Source organism: Microtus ochrogaster, chromosome 22 (genome assembly GCF_000317375.1).
Source record: "Microtus ochrogaster isolate Prairie Vole_2 chromosome 22, MicOch1.0, whole genome shotgun sequence".
NCBI lineage: Eukaryota > Metazoa > Chordata > Mammalia > Rodentia > Cricetidae > Microtus > Microtus ochrogaster.
Window position 1 is genome coordinate 2133266 of NC_022023.1, and position 20714 is coordinate 2153979.

Genomic DNA, 20714 nt, shown 5'->3' on the forward strand with positions numbered 1-20714 from the left:
CGAAACAAGGGCAGCCACCTCCTGCTCCTTGGGTTCTCAGCTGGGCACCAGACCACTGTGAGGTAGGTAGGATTCAGTGCGGAGCTAAAAGTGCACCATTTGGATGCAGAGGCTGAGTTGGATTCCTGGCTTCCTTGACTCTGCAGTTATGGAACTGTAGACTAATTGCTGTTGTCATTTTGCGCTTCTGTGACAAAGGTCTGATGGTAGCTTCAGCCTACAGGAAGTCTGAGAGTATAATGTCATGCCGATAAAATGTCGAACCAGGGCTTGAAAGAGAATTCCATGGTGGTCAGCTGCCGCACACCTGCTGAAAATGGTGTTGTGATGTGTTCCCTGCTTTGTGCTCTTACGTCATCTGGAATGAGGAGATCTCGGGAGACCTCAAAGGGTCCGATGGTTCTCTTTCCCGTGTAGGTTTGCCCCCGTGTGGGACAAATGACGGCGTATCATCCATTCCTCTCCTCTCCCCCCCTGTATGCTTCCGCCTTCCTGAATCACACATTCAACTCGCGTGTCCTCCGTTACTCAGTTCACACCTAGCCGTGACAGGGAGCCAGGCACGAAGGACCCTTGCACAACAAAGCCAGCTACTCCTGGAAAACCCTTTGCTTTATGAAGGGTTTCGGCTGTCCAGGAGTGGTCCGTGTGGCCACCATCCTCAGTGATCGGTGACGCTCTGGGATGGGGAAGCTCTGAGCTCATTTCATGTGTGAAGAAACTGAGGCTCACGCAGGGTCATTGAAACATGAGCTGGGTAGGCCTGGTCATGATCAGGAATGGCCCTAATAGGAGACAGTTGTCAAGAAGGGGAGGCCCGGGGAAGGGCATAGGGTAAGATAAGAGCACATACGGGGCCTAGGGGAAGAGAGGTCACACTGCCTGGACGGCATTTGCAGGGTAGGTCCCTTTCCCTGGGAACCTGTGACCAGTCTGGGCACACCCCTTGTCTTTATGGCCTTATGGATTAGACAGGGTCCCCAGGGAGTCCTAGGGTGTCCGAGGCTCCCTCTCCCAGCCAGTTCTCATCCACTTGCCCCCCACGGAGCCCCACTGAAGCCTAGCTCCATGCCAGACTGAACAAGGATGAGCATCATTCCCTGACTCCCGGAGCAGTTTCCAGCCCATTGAGTGTCACAGGAAGCAAAGTGTGACAGCCGGATCCCAGGGGGACAGAAGGGCGTGAGGAAGCCTGGGAGTCAGTGTAGTCAGTATAGGAAAGCTGTGTAGCTATAACAAGAGTCCCCCTAACCTACATCTCTGGACGACATCTCCAGCATGGCCAGGCCCTCGGTGACAGGATGCAAACAAGAACCCAGGTCCCTTTGGTGCAGGCGCTACTTCTGTGAAGACCTTGAGGAGGTTTTTTGTTTTGTTTTGTTGTTGTTGTTGTGTTGTTAGTTTGGTTTGTTTTGTTAGTTTGCTTCAATCATACATGACTTTCCTCTCTGCTCTGTGGTAGGCCAGGGTGGGAACCATTGGAACTTGACCCAGATTTGCAGGCAGAGGGAGATTTGAAGGTAATTTTGGGCTGCTGATGGCTGGATTGAGACTTAATAGAACATAATGACTTCTTTGTCCCTTGTTACCACGGGTGCCTTCAAATCTGTCCGGCCTGATACTGACAGGAACACCCAGCTCTCTCTTGGTTACTTTGTGTCTGGAATGCTAGCTGCATGAAGTCCTTGGATCCAAAGCGAGTCTCCTGTGGCCAGCCCCTGGTAGGACCCTGTGTTCTTATCCAGTCTTATCGAGCTCTTCCTATCAATTGGTGCATTTAATCCACTTATATCTAAAGTAATTACTGCTGAGGACCAGTCCCCTTGATCCCAGGTTGGCCTACAACTTGTCTGATAGCCAAGAATGACCTGGAACTTGCCTGTCACTCCTCCTGTCCCTGTCTCCCCAGGGCTGTGGTTACAGGCAGGCACTATGACTGCTTTTGTGCCGAGGTGCGCTTCATGCGTGCTAGGCAAGCCCTCAGCGGATTGAGCTCCATCCCCAGCGCCCTGCCAAGGCCCTTTGCCTTCAGCTTTTGTTCTCTGTAACTCAGCTTCTCCCTGTTCCCTCATCACTGCCGCCTTTGTGTTTAATCGATGGGATCTTTTCCCATCTACTATTTTGATTCTCACCTCCTCTTTATGATTTTTCCCCTTCTTTGTGTTTATAAAAAACCTCTCTGTGCTGGAGAGATGGCTCTGCAGTTAAGAGTGCTTCGAATTCAGGTCTAGCGCCCATGTCAGGCAGCTAACTCACAAGAATTTGTAACTCTAGCACCAGGAGTCCAACCTGGGCACTCACACACTCAGCATACATTCACACAGACACACACACACACACACATATAAATAAAAATAAATTCTTAAAAACAGACGTTGTTTAAAAAAAACTTTTAAAGGTTTATTTTCCTTTATGTTTTCTCTCAGGCTTGCAGCTAATATGTTAAATAGATAACAATACAGAGACCAAATTAACGTTGTTGGTATACGAGACCTGAGCCTCTACAGCTCCGCCTCTGTTCTGTTTCCACAATGTACATTTTTACAAACTGTGTTTCAAACATACTATCATAGATTTATCACTACTTTGTGCGTTTCTGATCGTGGAGGAGGAAAGGGAGAATCACATGCCAGCTATTATCATTAGTTATGTTTTTAATTTTCTTTTTTCGGATCTAGCCAGCGGGTGGTGGTGTATGCCTTTAATCCCAGCACTCAGGAGGTAGATCTCTGTGAGTTCGGGGCCAGCCTGATCAACAGAGCTAGTCCCAGGACAGGCACCAAAGCTACAGAGAAACCCTGTCTCAAAAAACCCAAAATTTTTTTTTCAGATTCATTTATTGTATTTTATGTTTCTGAGAGCTTCGTCTACATTATGTTTATACACCACATGCATGCCTGGGGCTGAACCTCTGAAGCTGCAGATATAAGTGGTTGGGAATCACTTTGTGGGTGCTGGGAATTGAACTCAGCTCCTCTGTAAGAACAGCATCTTCTCCTAACCACTAAACCACTTCTCCAGCCCTCGGTGTCCCCTTTGCATGACGCCAGGCATAAGATTCTCATCTGTACCTTCTATCTATCTATCTATCTATCTATCTATCTATCTATCTATCTATCTATCATCTATCTATCTATCATCTATCTATCATTTATCATCTATCATTGATCTATCTATCATCTGTCTATCATCTTTCTATCTATCATCTCATTTCTCATCATCTTTCTATCATTGATCTATCATCTATCATTTAACATCTATCTATCATTGATCTATTATCTATCTATCATCTTTATCTATCAATCATCTATCATTTCTCATCATCTATCTATCTATCTATCTATCTATCTATCTATCTATCTATCTATCTATCTATCTATCTATCTATCTGTTTTTTCAAGACAGGGTTTCTCTGTGTAACAGCTCTGGCTGTCCTGGAACTCACTCTATAGACCAGAGGGCCTCGAACTCACTGAGATCCACCTGCCTCTGGCCTCCAGTGCTGGGATTAATGCATGCTCCACCACTGCCCAGTGATTTTTTTTTTCTTTTAAACATAGAGTCATGCTATGTTTCCCAAGCCAGTCTTGAACTCACTACGCAGGGTAGGCTGGTCTCAACGTCCACTCCCCTTGCCTCTGCCTCTGTGGGATTACAGGTGTGAGCTACCACAGCTGGATTCTTTTGACATTTGATGAACACCCTCCTCCTGCCTTCTGCCCTCTACGGTTTCTGAAGAGAACCTGGCTGCACATGTAGTAAAGATTCTTAGCACACAAGGAGTCTCTCTCTCTCTCTCTCTCTCTCTCTCTCTCTCTCTCTCTCTCTCTCAGTTGCTGACCCTCTCAATCTCTGCCGCTCTGGAGAGGACCTGTTTTTCCAGTGCCACCTGCGGAGTCGACCTCCCAACCCCCTGCTGGGCCTTTCTCAAGCCACCAGACCCACTGTCTGCCCTCTCCCCTATCCCTTGCAGCCCTTTGTGCTATCCCTCTGTCTGGGACACTCTTCCCCTCATGGATGTCCAGGAGATGGTGTCCTTAGCAGTGTCTGCTCTCGTGATGCCCTCCCTTAATAACGGCTAGCAGCACCAGTCAGAGTGCCGGCCCTGGCTCAGTCCCTGAGACCCCTGTGGAGCTGCCACCCTGTGACAGGCAGAGGAGGAAACATAGGTACCCAGGTAAAGGAGCTTTGTGGCCAGGTGGGATTGGACCTAAGCTGTCTGACTCCAGAGTCCACGGAGCTGAGGTGACTCAGCACTGACCTCTTATCTCCTGGTGCTTCCTTATCTGTGTGTACCCCACCAGGAGGGGAACTCAAAGATACGCTGTGTTAGCAGGGCCCTCCGTGCCCAGCTCTGGGCTTGTGCTCAGAAAAGGCTTCTGTATGGAAAGATGGAAAACGCCCAGAGTCCACATCAGCTCCTCTCTGCAGTCTGCAGCTAGCTCGCGGTGGGCAGGCAGACAGGGAGAGGTACTCTGGCTCTGGGCTTGGTGGAGAAGGGCTCTTATGATCAGGGTTCCTGAGGGTAGAAAGGGTTAGTGTCTGCAGGCACGTGTTAGCCGGGAACAGGAAGACGGAATCCTGGGTCCCTGAGCCTGAGACTGGGACCTGTGGGTAAATGGAGGCCTGGCCTGAGCTGCTTGTGGCTTCTGACTCTCCTCCGGGCTCTCCCTGACTCGGCTCCCTGCTGGTGTTTGCTAAGGGAGCAGCAGGTGGGCTTCTGGGATTCCAGACCAGGAGGTTTATCTACAATGGAGACAGGTGGACTTGAAGAGAAAAGAGAGGAGGGCAGAGAAGCAGACGAGAGTGGGGCAGGAAACTGGAGAGCATCCTGGACGGACAGTTGTATCTCCCCCTCCCCCACCCCACCCCCACCCCCTTCTCCGCGCGCGCGCTCATGTCTCAGCCCTGACTGGAGCCTGGTGCCTCTCTTGCTTGGATGCAGGGACGCAGGAGCGCTGCCAAGCTTAAGCCATCATGGTGGCTCCAGGTCCTTGGGAGTCCACCATGCCTCTGAGATCCAAGGTCACCTATTGCTAACCCCTGGGTCCTGCGGAGGAGGATCAGACAAGTTCTTCAGGGTTCAGTTACCCTAAGATGGCTGGCTCCCTGGGAAGATTAAAAACAAAAAACAAAACAGCTTTCGATCCCCAGCGGCGGCGGCAATGGAACCAGAGAGACCCTCCCTGTAGTCCTAAAATGTCTCGAAGTTTGCTTGTGCTCCCCGATAGCTGTCTGACTTTTCCTTCTGTAGAAAACAGGCCAATTTTCTCCAAAACTGCAGCCAAGATGAGATTCTTGAAGCCACTTTTCCTGGCTCCGGTCCCAGAGAAGCTCCCGGGATTCTGGGGGTGTCAGGGTACCTCCATGGGAGGGGTCGCAGCAGCGCGGCGCCCCCTCCCCACCAGACCCACGGGGCGTCACCTAAGCCGCCGTTGCCATGGGCCCGTGGCAGATGGCCGGGTTTAGGGTTCCCGAGCCGGTGTCGCGCGGGATTAGGTGAATTAGGGAGCCCGCATTGCGTCCTGCGGCCAAGCTACCAGACTCTGCGCACCAGCACCATGGAGTCCCCCGGCAACCCTGCTGACCCAGGCGAGGCTCCCGCCCAGGCGCCAGGCAAATGGGCTCTCGTGCGAAGCTTGAACCAAGCACTCAAGACCTTCGCGGTCATGCCGGTGAGCCCCGTGCCGGGAGGGGAAGGCTCGCTGGCCTGAGCCTCAATTTCGGGGTCGATCAGAAGCCAAGCGGTTTGCAGGAGCTAGAGGGGCACGAGAGACTGCATCCCTAGGATTCTGCATGGGATTAGGGACTCTGGTGTCATCTTGGCCGAAGCCACACCTCTCAGGGTCTGGAGTTTTTGCCCCCTGGAAAACCAGAGATGTCGTGGGGAAGGCGCAGGCTAGCTGGACTAAGTGAAGAATAGAATCCCCAACTTTTATTGGTGTCCAGCTCATGCAGCACCCCCAGACACACAGAGGGGCATCCTAGAGCCCCCCCCCTCCACCACAAGCTAGTAACTGTTACAGTTCCCACTTCTGCATGCCTGTATTGGTTCTCCCCCACCCCACCACCCAAGAAATGTCCCAGGGAGGTTAGGAAAATGAGTGAGGAGCCATGTTCTAATTCAGGCCCCTGTCATTCCACAGAGACCTAAGCCCTGTCCCAGAGGAGGAAAGAGGCAGGAGGGGGCTGAGAACATGTAGGTTGGCATTGATGTGATTCTGACCCCAAGCTCAGAAGCAGGGCAGGCGGCAGGCACAGGTGGCATTTTTTGTGGGCTTCTGGTCTTCAGAGACACTGTATCCTCCCTTCCCAAGACTTCTAAAAGCGAAGCCTGGCACAGCTGAACTCTACGACCAAGCCACACGGCACCAGTGGCAGAGCTGAAATTGGAACCCACCTCTCTTGACCGCTGTGTTCCCTGCAGTTAAATGCCAGTTTCCTGAGAGGAATCGTGGAGAGGGAGTGTGCTGGAGACATGGATAGTCTCCATGGCTGGGTCTGCGTAGCAGGAGGGGGCCTGAGCCTGGATCCCCCGAGCCAGGCACTTGATGAGGAAAATCTGAGACTTGGCCCAAGTTAGGCACCCCCCACTGAAGCATTTGCCATGTTACAAATGGGATCCTCACTGTAAGGTGAGGTCCCTAGAGGGGTCCCTTTCATGGCATGTTTTTGGGCAGTCTGGTGGTGTGGAGTCTGGCCACAGGAAGTGGGCCTAGTGGGTTGGGACTTGGAGCCTGGTGTTATTTATGGCTTCCTTCTCCTCTCTGCCAGCCTTGCCAATGAGAGATCTGACGAGGGAGCGCACCCAAGTCTGTTTCTTCTTGGGCCTTAGTGTCTTCACCTGTGAAATACAGATCCCTGTGTCCTAGCTGCCTTAGGCCTTTTTCTGGCCAGATCTTTGTCCTGCTTAGAGACCGTCTGGCCTCAGAATTTTCCCTGAAGCCTCCAACTTGGCATTTGAAGTTGTGGCCTGGGGCAGAAACGGTTGTCACTGCCCTCCTGGAGACAGCCTGAAGTTAGAAGAGTCTAGTCATTCCTGCTTTCATTGTGTCCTGAGTGCCTCAGTTTCCCTCTCTGAGCCTCTATTTCTGGTGCACACAAGGTATCTTAATTTGATGATTCTGTGTTCTTTCAGTGGGAAAACTATTTTGTATGCCAGGCGCTGTGCTAAGGCCAGGAGACACCCGTGAGTCAGAGACCTGGCTCTCGGCTGTCCTCGGTCTAGGTTTCCAGTCTGTCTTTAGAGCTGGGAGTCACTCAACCAGAGACCCTAGCCTGTCTTGCTTGGGGCTATACCTGGGGGAAGAGCCCTGGACTTGGAGTTCCTAGGGTTCTGGCTGGGTGACAGCAGGGGCATTTTAACTTCTTTTGAGAAAACAGCTATGGAACTCGTCATAAGAGGGTATCATGAAGGCAGAAGGAACAGTTAATTTCAGAGGAACATTTAACTTTCTGGAAGGTTCTGGGACTTCCATAGAGTGGTCAACTGGCAGTTGGGCCAGTAGGCATGAATGTTCCCTCCCTCTTTCTTCCCTCCCTCTCTCCCTCCCTCCCTCCCTCCCTCCCTTCTGCCTGTCTTTTTCCTTCGTAGTGTGGGGATAGAGCCTGTACCCTCTGCATCCTGGGTGAGTGTTCTCCTCTGAACCACACCACTGCTTCAAGATTCTGTTCTGTGCTCACTCTCTCTACCCCTCCCCCACACCCTCACACACAATCCCGTGCCCTCGCTCACACTCACACCACACACACGCCCACAGCCCCTCACGCTCCCCTGGCTTCTCTCTCACGGAGCCTTTTTCTGAGCTAGGCTCTGGGGAGCCATGGGTGAGAGGCTGGCACAACCCTGCTTCAGACAGTGTCGTGCTGGGCTGTGAGATCAGCAGGTGACTCCGTTATCCACACAGCTGCTAGAGTGGAGCAGTCAAAATGAAACCTCAGGACTGGAGGGGGGGACAGTTCAGGGGGTAAGAGCTTGTCTAGAACTCACAATGCCCTGGGTTCGAGTCCAGTGCATAAACCAGGCATTATATGATCGAGAGGTCATCCTTGGTCATGTATCACATTTGAGCCCAGCCTGGGCTACAGGAGACCCTGTCTCAAGAAAGAAAGTGGTAGCGGTGCCATTTTCTGGGTGTGTGTGGCTCCATGTCCCTGTCATAACTCATCTCAGGGTAGCCTGGCTTGCTCCTCCTTGGACAGCACCTTCCAGTCTGTATCTGCTTTGTCCCCAAGGACATACAGCCATGGCAGAGTGCAGAATCAGTGCAGCCCAGCAGGGCTGAGGAAGCCTAGGAAAAGCCCTGCTATGCAGAGGTGTGGACAGGCACAGGGGACCCAAGGCTGGAGGTGAGGTGTCCGGCAGTTGTGAGTGTTGAAAAGGCAGGCACTGGGAAGCAGTGGGGAGTCCCAGTTTCCCTAGGGATGCTCAGTGCACATGACCTCTCCTGAGTTCTGGACCTGATCATTTTCCTGGCGTCAAGCAGAGCCTGGGACTGACTGGCTTGTCTCTGGCATGTGCTAAGTCCACTCACACGAGCAAGCCAGGGCCCATTGTAGCTCTGACGGGAGAGGGAAGCGGAAATAACTATACATCCAAGCCCTCCCCCTTCCTGAAGGGCAAGGAAACTGAGGTCCAGGGGTCAGTGAGAAGGATCCCTGAGTCCAGGCCCTGAACTGTTCCTACCTGGCCAGGCCCATGGGTCTGCAGCGACCCAGATTACCAGGCCATTGCATTTCCAACCACGCTTGCTGTGAGCTTATATGCTGGTAGAGATACCAAGTTCTCCCTCCCTCCAGGAGAGCTTGGGAACCCTTCCCCAAGGGAACACATTTTATTAGATTAGAGCATGTTTGTTTTACCTCCAGGTTCTCTAAGGACCTTTCTGTCCTGGACCCCACCCACTTCTCTCTTCCCTGTAATGGCCTCCTTCACGTTCCCTGCTGCCCCAGGACCTTTGCATATGCGTTCCCGCTGTTCTCTCTGCAGGGTTACACTTTCCCCTCAGATCCCAGTGTAGTGGTTTTTCTCCCTGGGGTGGTCCATTGGCTGCCAAGTTGGCATGGCCACTCTCCTGCCATTGCTTGCAAGTTTCTTCCTTCTACTGCACTTACCAGCGTCCATAGGGATCCTGGGAAGAGCCTTGCTCAGCTGTTGCCATTCTAATTTCTTTAACTAGAATAGAAACTCTATATTGGTCACAGCCTCGTCTAAATCAACCAGGACTTTGTCCTCAGTAGGTGCCCTTAGTAGGTGATTGTCGAATACACCAGCTTGGAATATAGTTGGTCTCAGCTCAGATCTCTGAATCTGGGTTTTGATTTGGCTACCTGAGTTAAGAGCCAGGCTTTGGACCCTATGCTGCCTAGAATGGAAATAGAACCCCCTCCCCCACCGTGACCTCCAAGGTCTGGGCTGTCCTCACAAGCCAGGGATCAGTGTGGCCTCTTGCCCCGGGCCCCGCAGAAATGGTAGACGCCATCGCTAGGATGATTTGATGGAGCCTGCAATGCTTGTCACAGCCTGGTGGTCCCCGTGTCCTGACCCTTTTAGGGTGGGATGGCCGTGACTTGGTGTTCCTGCCTCTGTCTCTAGTCTGTCAGGTGTCTGTAAGTCCATAAGTCATGGGTAGCACAGCTTTAGACAGGCTTGGGCTGAGGTTGCCTCAAGCTTCTCCTCTTCCTGGGTCTCAGTCCATCCACCTGAGGGGACCCTGGCTTTCAGAAGAGGCACAGAGGACACTGTGAGCCCTAAGGCCACCACCACCCAAGGTTCCCAGAAAGCCAGGGCTCCCCCCTCCATCTCCTCTGGCTCAGTGGCGGTGGGCGAGAGGGCGCTGAGCTTATGGCCGCTGGCTCTCCGGACTCAGCAGCAGGATCTCCTACCTACAGGGAGACTACGTGTGGATGGACCTGAAGTCAGGCCAGGAGTTTGATGTACCCATCGGGGCCGTGGTGAAACTCTGCGACTCTGGGCAGATCCAGGTGGTGGATGACGAAGGCAACGTGAGTGACCATCCTTCCCCCAGCCCTGCCTGGGAAAGCTACAGTGACAGATGCCTCCCCACACACAACCCTTCCTCCTCTGCTCCAGCAGGAGTATCTTTTGCTTCCTGTTTGCACGTTTCTGAAGGCTTCCGGCCTCTCTGGGACATGGGATGAAGGCTGTATGTGCTGTGTTGGGGGAGCTCCTTGGCACGGCTCCGTGGGCCTTTGGGTCAAGGTCCTCCCTTTCGTGCCTCAGTTTCTTTTTCTTTCTCCCTCTTTAATAAGGTGAGACCCACGTGCGGGCCTCCACGTGCAAGCACCTCAGTACAGCTGGCATCCATGTAGAAACACCGGGCTTTGCTCTGTTGGCTTGTGGGATTCACCACCCACATTGCCCTTAGGAAGGAAGTCTAACCTATCAGCCCTTCACGTCTCTTGGAAGGGGCCTCGGAAGTGCAGACTGGTAACGATTCAGGCTTGAGGAAGGAGGCAAAGGTCAAAAGAAAGGGCTGTAAGGAAGGGAGGTGGTCTATGTGAGGGCCCAGAGGGCAGCCGTGGGATCTTGGAGAGTAAGTCCGGAATATGTGTATGTACCTTTGCATGTGAGTGTGTGTGCATGAGTGTGGACATGTGTGTGCGCACATTTGTCTCTATGCGTGTTCACGTGTGTGTGTGTGTGTGTATTGGGGACATGTAGATGCAGGGCAGATCCCAAGAATGTGGTGTAGTGGAGACATTAAGGACCTGGGAAACTTCCTTGCCCTAATCAGAATTGTGTCCAGTGCTATGACTGGCTCTGGGGAGAGTCTAGCTGGGATTCCTGTCTTAGTGTCCTAGTCTGGGGACAGCCAAGAGGGAATAGTGACTTGAAGAAGGTCCTGCTGGGACAAGAGGAGCTGTAAGCCGAGGGCAAGGAACCATTGATGTCCCTAGGACCCTGCAGGGCCGCCTCTCAGAGCTCCTGACCTAAGTGCTGTCCTTGGATCCTCACGGCACCCGTGAAAGGCTGGACAGACGATAACTGTGACCTCATCAGGTGGCCGTGAGCCACCAAGTTCATAACCAGTGGCTCTGGGATTAGAACGAAGGATCTCTACTTCTGCATGTGTGTCTGCCACCAGCGTCTCGGCCGCAGTTACAGGACTCGGGTTGGGGGAGAGAGGCTGCACCCCAGCCTTGAGGCCAAAGTGCCCTTCCTCCCTTCTGAGGCTCCGGGAACCCGCTCTGAGGCTGAGTCTGGGGAGGCGTGTGCGGGGTGGATGCCCAGCAGTCAGGCTGGCGATGCCCTCCAGATCTGAGGATGGAGACAGGGACTCTACCCCAGGGTAGAGTTTCACCCGGGTCAGGTTGCATGTCAGATGGTATCCTGTAACTCTGTGTCACTGGATCCTGAAGGTCCCCTCCCACCCTGCACACCCCACACCACACCCGCCATGGCCCTAAGGATAGGGATTGCTAGACGAGGGTGGGGGGTGACTGGCTAGGAACATAGGATGGAGACAGGTTAGGGAAACTGAAGCCTTGGGACCCTCTTTCCTGTTTCCTTCCCCTGACACGCTAGGCCATCATCCTCCACCTCTGCCCTCTCACAGACCCGGTAGCTGAGAGTAGGGACCAGGCCAGTCACATGACTTAAACAGGCCTCAACAAGGTATTCAGAGCAGGCTCTCTGGAGAACACTTGCAGAACATGGAAGCTCTGGCCTCCTCGTCTCTGTGCAATCCTCTCCTGTGCCTGTGGGGGCCCCACCTCACACAGGAGAACACCTGTCTTAGCTTAGTCCCAGCCACCTCTTTCCCAGGTGTGTCTCATGTTCAGAATTGCCCAGTGTTTCTCTGTGCCCACCCTGACCTGTCCCTCCCTCCCTCCCTCCCTTCTCTGTCTTTTTTTTGTCTCTCTTTTCCCGTCCCTTTCAGTCCTCAGACACTGTCTTTTCCTCCGTCTCTGTTGCTCCCCCCTTCACAGCCAGGTCTCCACCCCTAACCTTCTTACACTTTGGCCCCTGCTGTGGGCTGTGGACCTTGACCAGAAAGCAGGCCATTCTCCCACACAGGAGGTGGAATTAATTGTTCAGCTTCTTCACCTGGCCAGGCCTTTTATGTTGATTCTGTCGCTGGGTCCCAGGCCCCACGTCTCTGTTGGGGGTTGTGACAAGGAGCCGTATGGTCTCTGTAACCTCGTGGCTCAGGGTGCCTGACACGTATCTGCCTGAGTCTATCCAGGCCCCAGTGACCTGCACACCTGACAGGCCTCTCCAGGCAGGATAGCTTCCCCTCCCCCACTCCGGAGCACTATTGTCTTTGCTTTCCGTTTGTGGATGAGGTCCTGGAGGCCCAAGGTGATGTGAGGAACCTTCCCTAAGGTTGTAGAGGCTGCGTGGGCTCAGTCTGTCTCACCTTCCCCAACTCCATCTAGGTCACCAGCCAGGCCTGTGAAAGACACCCCCAGTGGCCCCTCATGTGCCAGGCCCACAGGGCCTGGGAAGAGCTGGTTTGGCAGGTCCCTTGGCCTTCCCTGCTCACTTCTCCCAGAAACTCTTCCTTTTCCTTCAGGTCTCAGCTGGAATGCCACCTCCTTGATAAAGTGGATCTCAGCACCTTGCCCAGACAGTAACCATGTTGAACTGTCTAACTGACCTATTTTGGAAGGAGTTGCGGACCAAAGTGTGGGGTGAAGGACACAGAGTTGCCCAGAGGCCCAGGTCCCTCTGGCTCCACTCAGGGGCCAGGGACAGGCAAAAGGAAATTTCCAAATGGATCAGTTTTTCTCAGAGTGTTTGGAAGACAGGAATGTTCCGCGCGGTGCTGAAAGTGTAGACAGGCCCTTGACGTCACTGCTGGGCCCCGTGTGCGTTGGAAACAGCTGTGGGAGAGCCTTGGCTGGATTAAGTTTTCCTGCTAGAATGCCATGGAATGTTAGGGAAGCTGGAGTAGCCCTACCCTGACCCCTCTGAGCAGCCGAGGGACCTAGCTACCTCTTCACTACTAGAGGCAGGGCCTGAGCTGCCAGATGAGAGAAAACACAAAACAGGAAGACCAGGGCGTGACTGCTACCATGGGTAGCCCGAGGGGCGAGATCACGTGACCAAATCTGTCAGGGGCAGCTGAGGACTGAAGCTAGATCCGTGCTCGCGCTGGGGTCTCCTGTGGGGCTGATGATAGCTAAGAACAGCTGGAGGAGAGGGGCACGTGAGCGGGGTCCTGAAGGGGGTGTTACACCTGTTAGCACACCTACGGGCTCTGGGGGCTGGTCGCAGAGATGTTCCTCCCACCCCCAGAAACCGTGTTTCTTCCCGGCTCAAGGTGCTGGAGAGTGCTCAGGTCAAGCTCAGGTCAGAGTCTGGGAATGTGAGGTTTGTTGTTTGTTTGGTTTTGGTGTGTGTGTCTGTCTGTGTCTGCCTGTCTGTCTGTCTGTCTTGTGTGTCTGTGTGTGTTTCGAGACAGGGCTTTTCTATGTAGCCCTACCTGTCTTGGAACTCGCTCTGTAGACCAGACTGATCTCAAACTCAGAAATCTACCTGTCTGTGCCTCTTGCGTGCTAGGATTAAAGGTGTGCACCCCCTCACCGGGTTATGAGAAGGTTCTGAATACAGCAACCTCACGAAACCAAGGCTCTATTGACCAGACCAAAGAAGCCAAGAGTCTCCTAGAACGTCCTCATCCGCCATCTGTTGGCTGCAGGGAATAGTGCAGGCAAAAGGAGGCTGGGGTAGGAAGAGAGAAACTCAGCTCTTAGGTCTGGAAAATCTCCACTCCCGCAGCTCAGCTCGGAGTAGCCAGGCCTGTGAAAGACACCCTGGTGGAACCATTGCCCGCGCGCACCTCCCGCAGGCCACGCCCACAAGGCCTGGGAAGGGCTGGTTTGGCTGGCCGGCTGTCTGGCCCTCTCACTTCTTAAAGACACGTTCTCGGCTTGAATGCTACCTTTCTGGAGAGATGACCTCAGCGCCTTGGCCGCAATAGCCCTGCTGAGCTCTCTATGAACTCTCTAAGCTTATTTTTATGTATTTGTTGACCGGAGTCTGGCTTTGAAGTCAAGCCCCTTAAATCCAGTTTCTATGTTTTCACTCTGGCCTTCAATGTAACTGGGGGGCCTAATCCCCTTAATGATAACCTCAGGTGGGAGCAATGCAGTCTCTGCCTTGCCCTCCTTATATGCCTGTAGCCAGATTCTTTAAGAGGAGAAGAGCTGCTTTGGTGGGTAGAGACCAGTAAAGTCCCCAGATTCAAGCCAGTTAGAGGCGAGCAGGCCCTGGGGCCCCCATCCCTCTGCACAGCCCAGGCCGGGAGCAGCAGCTGATTTGAAAGAGTCTGTTGCCTGCAGGAGCATTGGATTTCCCCTCAAAATGCCACGCACATCAAGCCGATGCACCCCACCTCCGTGCATGGAGTGGAGGACATGATCCGCCTGGGGGATCTCAACGAGGCGGGCATTCTGCGCAACCTGCTCATCCGCTACAGGGAGCACCTCATCTATGTGAGTACCACCCATTGCTGCTGTGCTGAGATCCAGAGGCCGAGGCTCCTCTTCCTGGGCACAGGTCTGGGGGCTCTAGGAATAGGTTCGGGGCAGGAGCTGTTATATACAGGTTTACAGGCCTTGTGGGCTTGGAAGCTAGAGGCCAGGGTTGCTCAGGGACAGGCTTAGCATCTTGCCAGTTGGGGAGCCCAGGGGTTGCTGCCTGCTGTGTTTTGGTGTCATATGGGGGCTGGCCCTGAATCCTCAAGATGAGGGTGGGGCTGCCTAAGTAGCATGTGTCCTTAGGAAAGGAAAAGAAGGACCAGAGACCCTCGTTAGAACCGTCCAGTTCACCCCTCCCTGTGGAAACATTACCAGTTCTTAGTGGAATACAGAGAAGTGATTCCACAGAGAAAGGAAGAAATTTGGGGTCCCAGAGGCAATTTCCACAGGCAGGACACTTGCCCTGGAGACACTTGGTGAATAGAAAGTCCCATGGTTTCATCAGAACCCAAAGCCTTTTACAATTGCTGAGGGAGCCAAAGACTCTTGTTTATTAGGGTCATATAATGATATTTATGGTGTTAGAAATTAAAACAAAGTTTAAGATATTTATTCATTAAAAATGACAAGCTAGCTAGACAGGCGGTGGTGGGGCACATCTTTAATCCCAGCACTTGGGAAGCAGAGGCAGGCAGATAGATCTCTATGAGTTCGAGGCCAGCCTGGTTTACAAGAGCTAGTTCCAGGGCAGGACCCAAAGCTACAGAGAAACCCTGTCTCAAAAACAAAAAAACAAGCAAACAAAGAGATGACAAGCTGGGACTATCTAGAAAGCAAAGTGGCCATACCTGACATCTGGAGTTGCAAAGACTTGTGTCCCTCAGGACCTTCTTGGCGTTACCCTTCTTCTGGGAACACCCTTCCCATTGAAGAAAGGAGTCTGGTTCTGAGTATTTTAACATGAGCTTTTATTATACGTGTGTAGCCGCCACATGTGGAAGTGTGAGAACGACTTTGGGGGGGCTGGTTCTCTCCTTTTTGTTTTGAGGCAGGGGTTCTCTTGTTGCTCTGCTGGGCTGCATACAGCAGGCTAGCTGGCTTGTGAGTGTCCAGCCCATTCTCCCGTAGGAGTGCTGGGATTACAGATGCGTGTCTCTGCGGTCAACTTTTCACACGGGTTCTGTGGCTCAAACTCGGGTCAGCAGGCTTGCTCAGGGAGTGCTTTTAACTCCTGAACAATCTCACTGGCCATTATGGTACAGGCTCAACCAGATGTGTGTGCTATAAATCAGTGTTCCTTCTAGCTGATTATGATGCTATGTATCTCAGTGTTCCCACAGTGGAAAGACTGTGTGTGCCTGTATGTACTCAAATGGTGTACGTGTGATTACGACGCTACGTATCTCAGTGTTCCCACAGTGGAAAGACTGTGTGTGCCTGTATGTACTCAAATGGTGTACATGTATACCCACGTATGCATGTGTACACATAAGCACACACATGTGTTTGACCATGAGTACTTGCATGTTCATGATATGTGGGGCAGGCAAATATATGTGCACACATGTGCATATACCTTCACGTGTGTGCACACCTTTGTGTAAACTTTTGTTCTCTTCTCCACAGACAGTAGTTTGTCTATTCATGGTAGTCTGTCTTTCTCACCATTTTTATCCCAGGCCTTATTTTTGGTAACGTGGCTGGTCGTGGTCCCTAGCTCCTTTCCGTACTGGTCCCTGGAGATAATCTCTGAGGCTGACGACTCTGCCCATTCAAACTAATCACATGACCACTTAACAGACACTGCTGAGTGTGTCCTATATTCTGTTAGGCAGTGGGGAGATAAAGACCTTGAACCAGAGCCACCAAGCATCCAGTAAAATGTGTTGTAGGGAACATGTGGGGTGCAATGGTCAAAGGCATGGGGCCGAGTGCTCCAGCCTGGTTCAGCAGGACAATGGGGGGATTTGGGTCGCAGGTTCAGTGGAGGGCTTCCTCATCTGCAAGGTGAAGAGTATCAGAGAGATACATACCGTGTCCTGAGCTCGTAGGAAGCAGGGATGGGTCCCAGCAGAGAACAACCTGCTTCCAACCTGTCGGAGCACAATGTAGGGTGCAAATGGAGGAGATGGAGCAACGTGAGGACCAGAGCCAGGCAGGGAAATGCTAGAGGGGACCAATAAGGATCTGGTAGCCTGGGCCAGGGAGCACAGCAGGGACTGTGGGCTGGTGACAGGGAGGAGTGGAGGGTCCACCTGGGTGAAGGGCATGATGGCAGTGGAGGCTGAGTTGGGCCGGCCGAGAGCAGGGTTGGAGGGGTGCTGGCTTGGGAACCCATCACATGGTGACCTCCAGGAGGGACACTGAAGACTCTTGAGCCCATGAGGCCCTTGGGTTGCAAACTGAATGGAAAGGACCCGGAGCGGCGGTGGGAGAACAGGCTCCGTCTGCAGCTGCAGGAAGTCACGGTGACATCTCCACATTTCTTTCTGTCACTTCACTTGTCAACGAACCTCTCAGGGTGATTCTATAGTCTGGCCATTGGGTCTGAAATGGTAAATGCTATCTGTCATCTGTGGTTTCCAGAATGACTTTTCTCCGTCAGATTCCCCCTAAATGTCATGGCCTTGAGGCCGCATCTGCTCCTGGCCAGCTCCCACCTCTCACCGAAGAACGCAGGGCTCCTCGGAGCTCTGATGGTGAGGGTGTGGAGTGACTTTGGGGGGCCAGCCTCCTGCTGTGTGTTGGTGACAGGTGTCACACCCTTGTGCAAGTATTAAGAAGAGATTAAGGTGGCACGATGCCCCTGGTACCTAGCAAGAACAGTGCCTTAGTTCTTTAGTCTAACCCTGGAAGTGGGTAGCAAGCCACCCCCTTTCACAGAAGAGCATACTGAGGCTGGCTCTCAGGCGTGGATGGGTTCCCCATCTGGAGACAGGAGTCAGCTATATTGCACAGCTGTGTGGGATGGAGCTGTGGGATGACGGCCACCGGGTCCTGCCTGGGCTCCTGGAGATGTCTCTGTGGCTTCTTCAGCATTGACTGATTGTCTCTATCTGTTCGTTACTTTGTAACAGACCAACTGTGGAGGGCGGGGTGAGTGTGAGGCTTGCTGCCTGGGCTGGATGGTTCCTCTTGGCCTCCTGGCTTCCTTTGTTTGCCTGCTTGGGCTCCTGGCGCTGAGCTGAGCTGTGAAAGTGAATCTTGGGCGCTCCTGGGCTGCAGTGCTGGGAGGAGGTGGCTTAAGGGGAGGGGAGTTTCTGAAACTGGGGTCTCTCGGCTTGGTCATTGCTTCTCTGCACCACCCCTGGCCTGAGCTGGGCACCAGAGCCGCTTTCCCTGCCTGGACAGAGCTGCTGGGGAATGGTGGCTGATCTTGTGTAGTGCACTGAGTCCTGGAAAGGTGGCGGAGGTTGGAGAGATGGGTGTGGCTGTCACCTCCCGTGTAGACACATCTGTCTTCAGCCTGTCTGGGCTCCAGACATCAAAACATACACAGCAACAATAGGCAGGGCTTGACATTTTCTAGCGTGGGTGGGGTGGAAGGTGGGAGGAGTAACTCCCCCCTCATTGCCCCACCCTGCCCTGTGTGACAGGACCCCAGGACACAGCAGGAAGTCGTGCCCATACTCTTAAACAGGAACAGAACGGACACAACCTCTGGTCCCCAAGCTCCATCCATGGGTGCCACAGCTACGTCTGCCCTGGGGGTGCTAAAGAAAAAGTCCTTGTCTAAGCCCCAAATCCCAGCCCCTTCTGTACCACATTCCAGCCCCGGCCCTTCTGCTCTTTATGCCTTGGCCCTGCTTGTGGCCTCGTTACCATCCCAATCTCCCCTCTGAACATGGTCCAGCTTTTGAATTTTGCTTTAGAAGTCTTAGGTGCAGAGATTGGGGCCAAAGGATGGAGTCAGTATTTGAGTTGTCCCTGCTCGGTGCTTTGAATCTGAAAATACAGTATCTAATGCATCTTCATAGGAACAGTTATGTTTCATCCTTTTTACAGATTGGATGATACAACCCAGGCTTAGGGACCTCCTGCTTGCCCCTCCTCCCTTCATCAAATGTCTCTGAGCCACACCCAAAGCCAGTCTGAGGCCCTCTTGATTCCTGCCATGTCTGTGGACTCCAGAGTCGCACAGGGTAGAGATCCCCCTCCTCCCCTGCTGCCTGACAGTGTAAACTCCTGTCCCTTGCTGCTTGCAGACATACACGGGTTCCATCTTGGTAGCTGTGAACCCCTACCAGCTGCTCTCAATCTACTCGCCAGAGCACATCCGCCAGTACACCAACAAGAAGATAGGGGAGATGCCCCCCCACATCTTCGCCATTGCCGACAACTGCTACTTCAACATGAAACGCAACAGCCGGGACCAGTGCTGTATCATCAGGTGGGCGGCCCAGCCCCACTCCCGGTGCAAGCCCCAGCTCTCTGCCCTCCTGTGACTATATTAGAGACTGTTCCGTGGTTGGAAAGCCACGATGCTCCGCAGGAGCTGGCTGTGCCTTCTATGTCACGGTGTATAAAGTTGCCCTGACATCTTTGCTTAACATCACCTGGGCTGATGTTAGCTTTTGAGAGCAACATTGTTTCCTAAGGTTCCTGTTAAAGCTACAGTCAATTTAAATCTGTCTTCTGTTTTCTCTTGGGCGAAACAAGAGGCCAAAGTATCAGTTGAGCAGTTCCCATGGGTCATGTTTAGGACCAGTAGGGGTGGGGTGGGGCGGAGCTCTGTGCTCCCTGAGGATCAGACCATCGACCTGTAGTGAGACACAGCAGCTAACGGGACAGCCAGGACTGAGGCCTGTCCTGCCACCCCCACCCTCTGCAGTGGGGAGTCAGGAGCAGGCAAGACCGAGAGCACGAAGCTGATCCTGCAGTTCCTGGCGGCCATCAGCGGACAGCACTCCTGGATTGAGCAGCAGGTGCTGGAGGCCACTCCCATCCTGGAAGGTAGGGCCAGGCTTTGAGGGTGAGTGCGGCGCTGGCACTGGGGTCCCTCCAGTCTCAGCTGTATTCTCTATCGCTCTGCAGCATTTGGGAATGCCAAGACCATCCGCAACGACAACTCCAGCCGCTTTGGCAAGTACGTTGACATCCACTTTAACAAGCGTGGTGCCATCGAGGGTGCCAAAATCGAGCAGTACCTGCTGGAGAAATCACGAGTCTGCCGCCAGGTGAGCCCTGGCTTCTAGGGTGGGTAGTCTCTGCCTTGGGTAGGTGGGCTCCCCTGTCCACATGGTCTGAGCCAGCCTTTACCATGCTGCCCTTCCATCTGCTTCCCAAAGTGTCTAAGGTCCCCTGTGGGATTCCTGCCCTTGTGTGTTCTCTGGTCCCAATACGCGTGTCCATCTCCAGGCCCCTGACGAGAGGAACTACCACGTGTTCTACTGCATGCTGGAGGGTATGAATGAGGAGCAGAAGAAGAAGCTGGGCCTAGGCCAGGCTGCTGACTACAATTACTTGGCCATGGTGAGTCCCAGGTGACACCTGGGGTAGACACCTGTCTGTCATGTAGACAAGACCAGATTCACCCGTGTGACTCTGTCCCAGCCTTGGGACACTTTAAGGTTTGTTTGTGCTTTAAAGTGCCTACCTGAGTTGGGCACATGTCCCTAGTGACTTCTTACCACAGACACTTTTCTCGTGGTTAACATGGGACGTGGGGACACAACACACAGGAGCCATAGATCTAAGTGCATGGATCTGCTCCCACCTGTAGGCTGGGCCTTCTAAAATTGTGGGAGCTGGTTACTGGGGCCTGTACCCCTGTAGCAAAATTACATACATGAAGGACAGTTACGTAAATAATTTTATGGTCTGGGGGGGGGGTCATCACAACATAAGGACCTGTATTAAAATGTCGCAGCATTAAGAAGGTTGAGAACTCTAGGGGCTGGGCACACAGAGGCGAGGCTGAGAAGTCTACGTTACCTCCTTGGAGAGAGTCTGCCCAGGATTTAAAGGTGTTGAGGTGCTATGGGTAACTAGCTGAATGGCGCACTCTGACACACACACACATACACACACACATACACACGTGCGCGCACACATACACACACACATACACATGCACACACGCACACACACACACACACACACACACGCGTGCGCGCACGCCAGGGAGCAGGCTGTGTCTATAGTTCTCTATGATTCACACATGGTTACAGTTAATGGGAGTTCCCCAAAGAGCGGGCACCCTGGGGCTGTGTGGAGCCTGGTGAGGCATTGGTGCTTTGAGCTGTGATAGAAGTGGCTAATGGAGC

The 20714-nt window shown here is 53.1% G+C and overlaps 1 protein-coding gene across 1 annotated transcript in view; it reads left to right on the plus strand.

Moving 5' to 3' along the window:
• Myo7a (myosin VIIA) overlaps nucleotides 1–20714 on the plus strand; it is a 65712-nt gene that overhangs the window by 3010 nt on the left and 41988 nt on the right. Inside the window, exons 3-8 of the mRNA XM_013350175.2 lie at nucleotides 9892–10005; nucleotides 14311–14463; nucleotides 18654–18838; nucleotides 19280–19401; nucleotides 19483–19625; nucleotides 19807–19920. Coding sequence (XP_013205629.1) covers nucleotides 9892–10005; nucleotides 14311–14463; nucleotides 18654–18838; nucleotides 19280–19401; nucleotides 19483–19625; nucleotides 19807–19920 — 831 coding nt within the window. The remainder of the gene's footprint in view (nucleotides 1–9891; nucleotides 10006–14310; nucleotides 14464–18653; nucleotides 18839–19279; nucleotides 19402–19482; nucleotides 19626–19806; nucleotides 19921–20714) is intronic.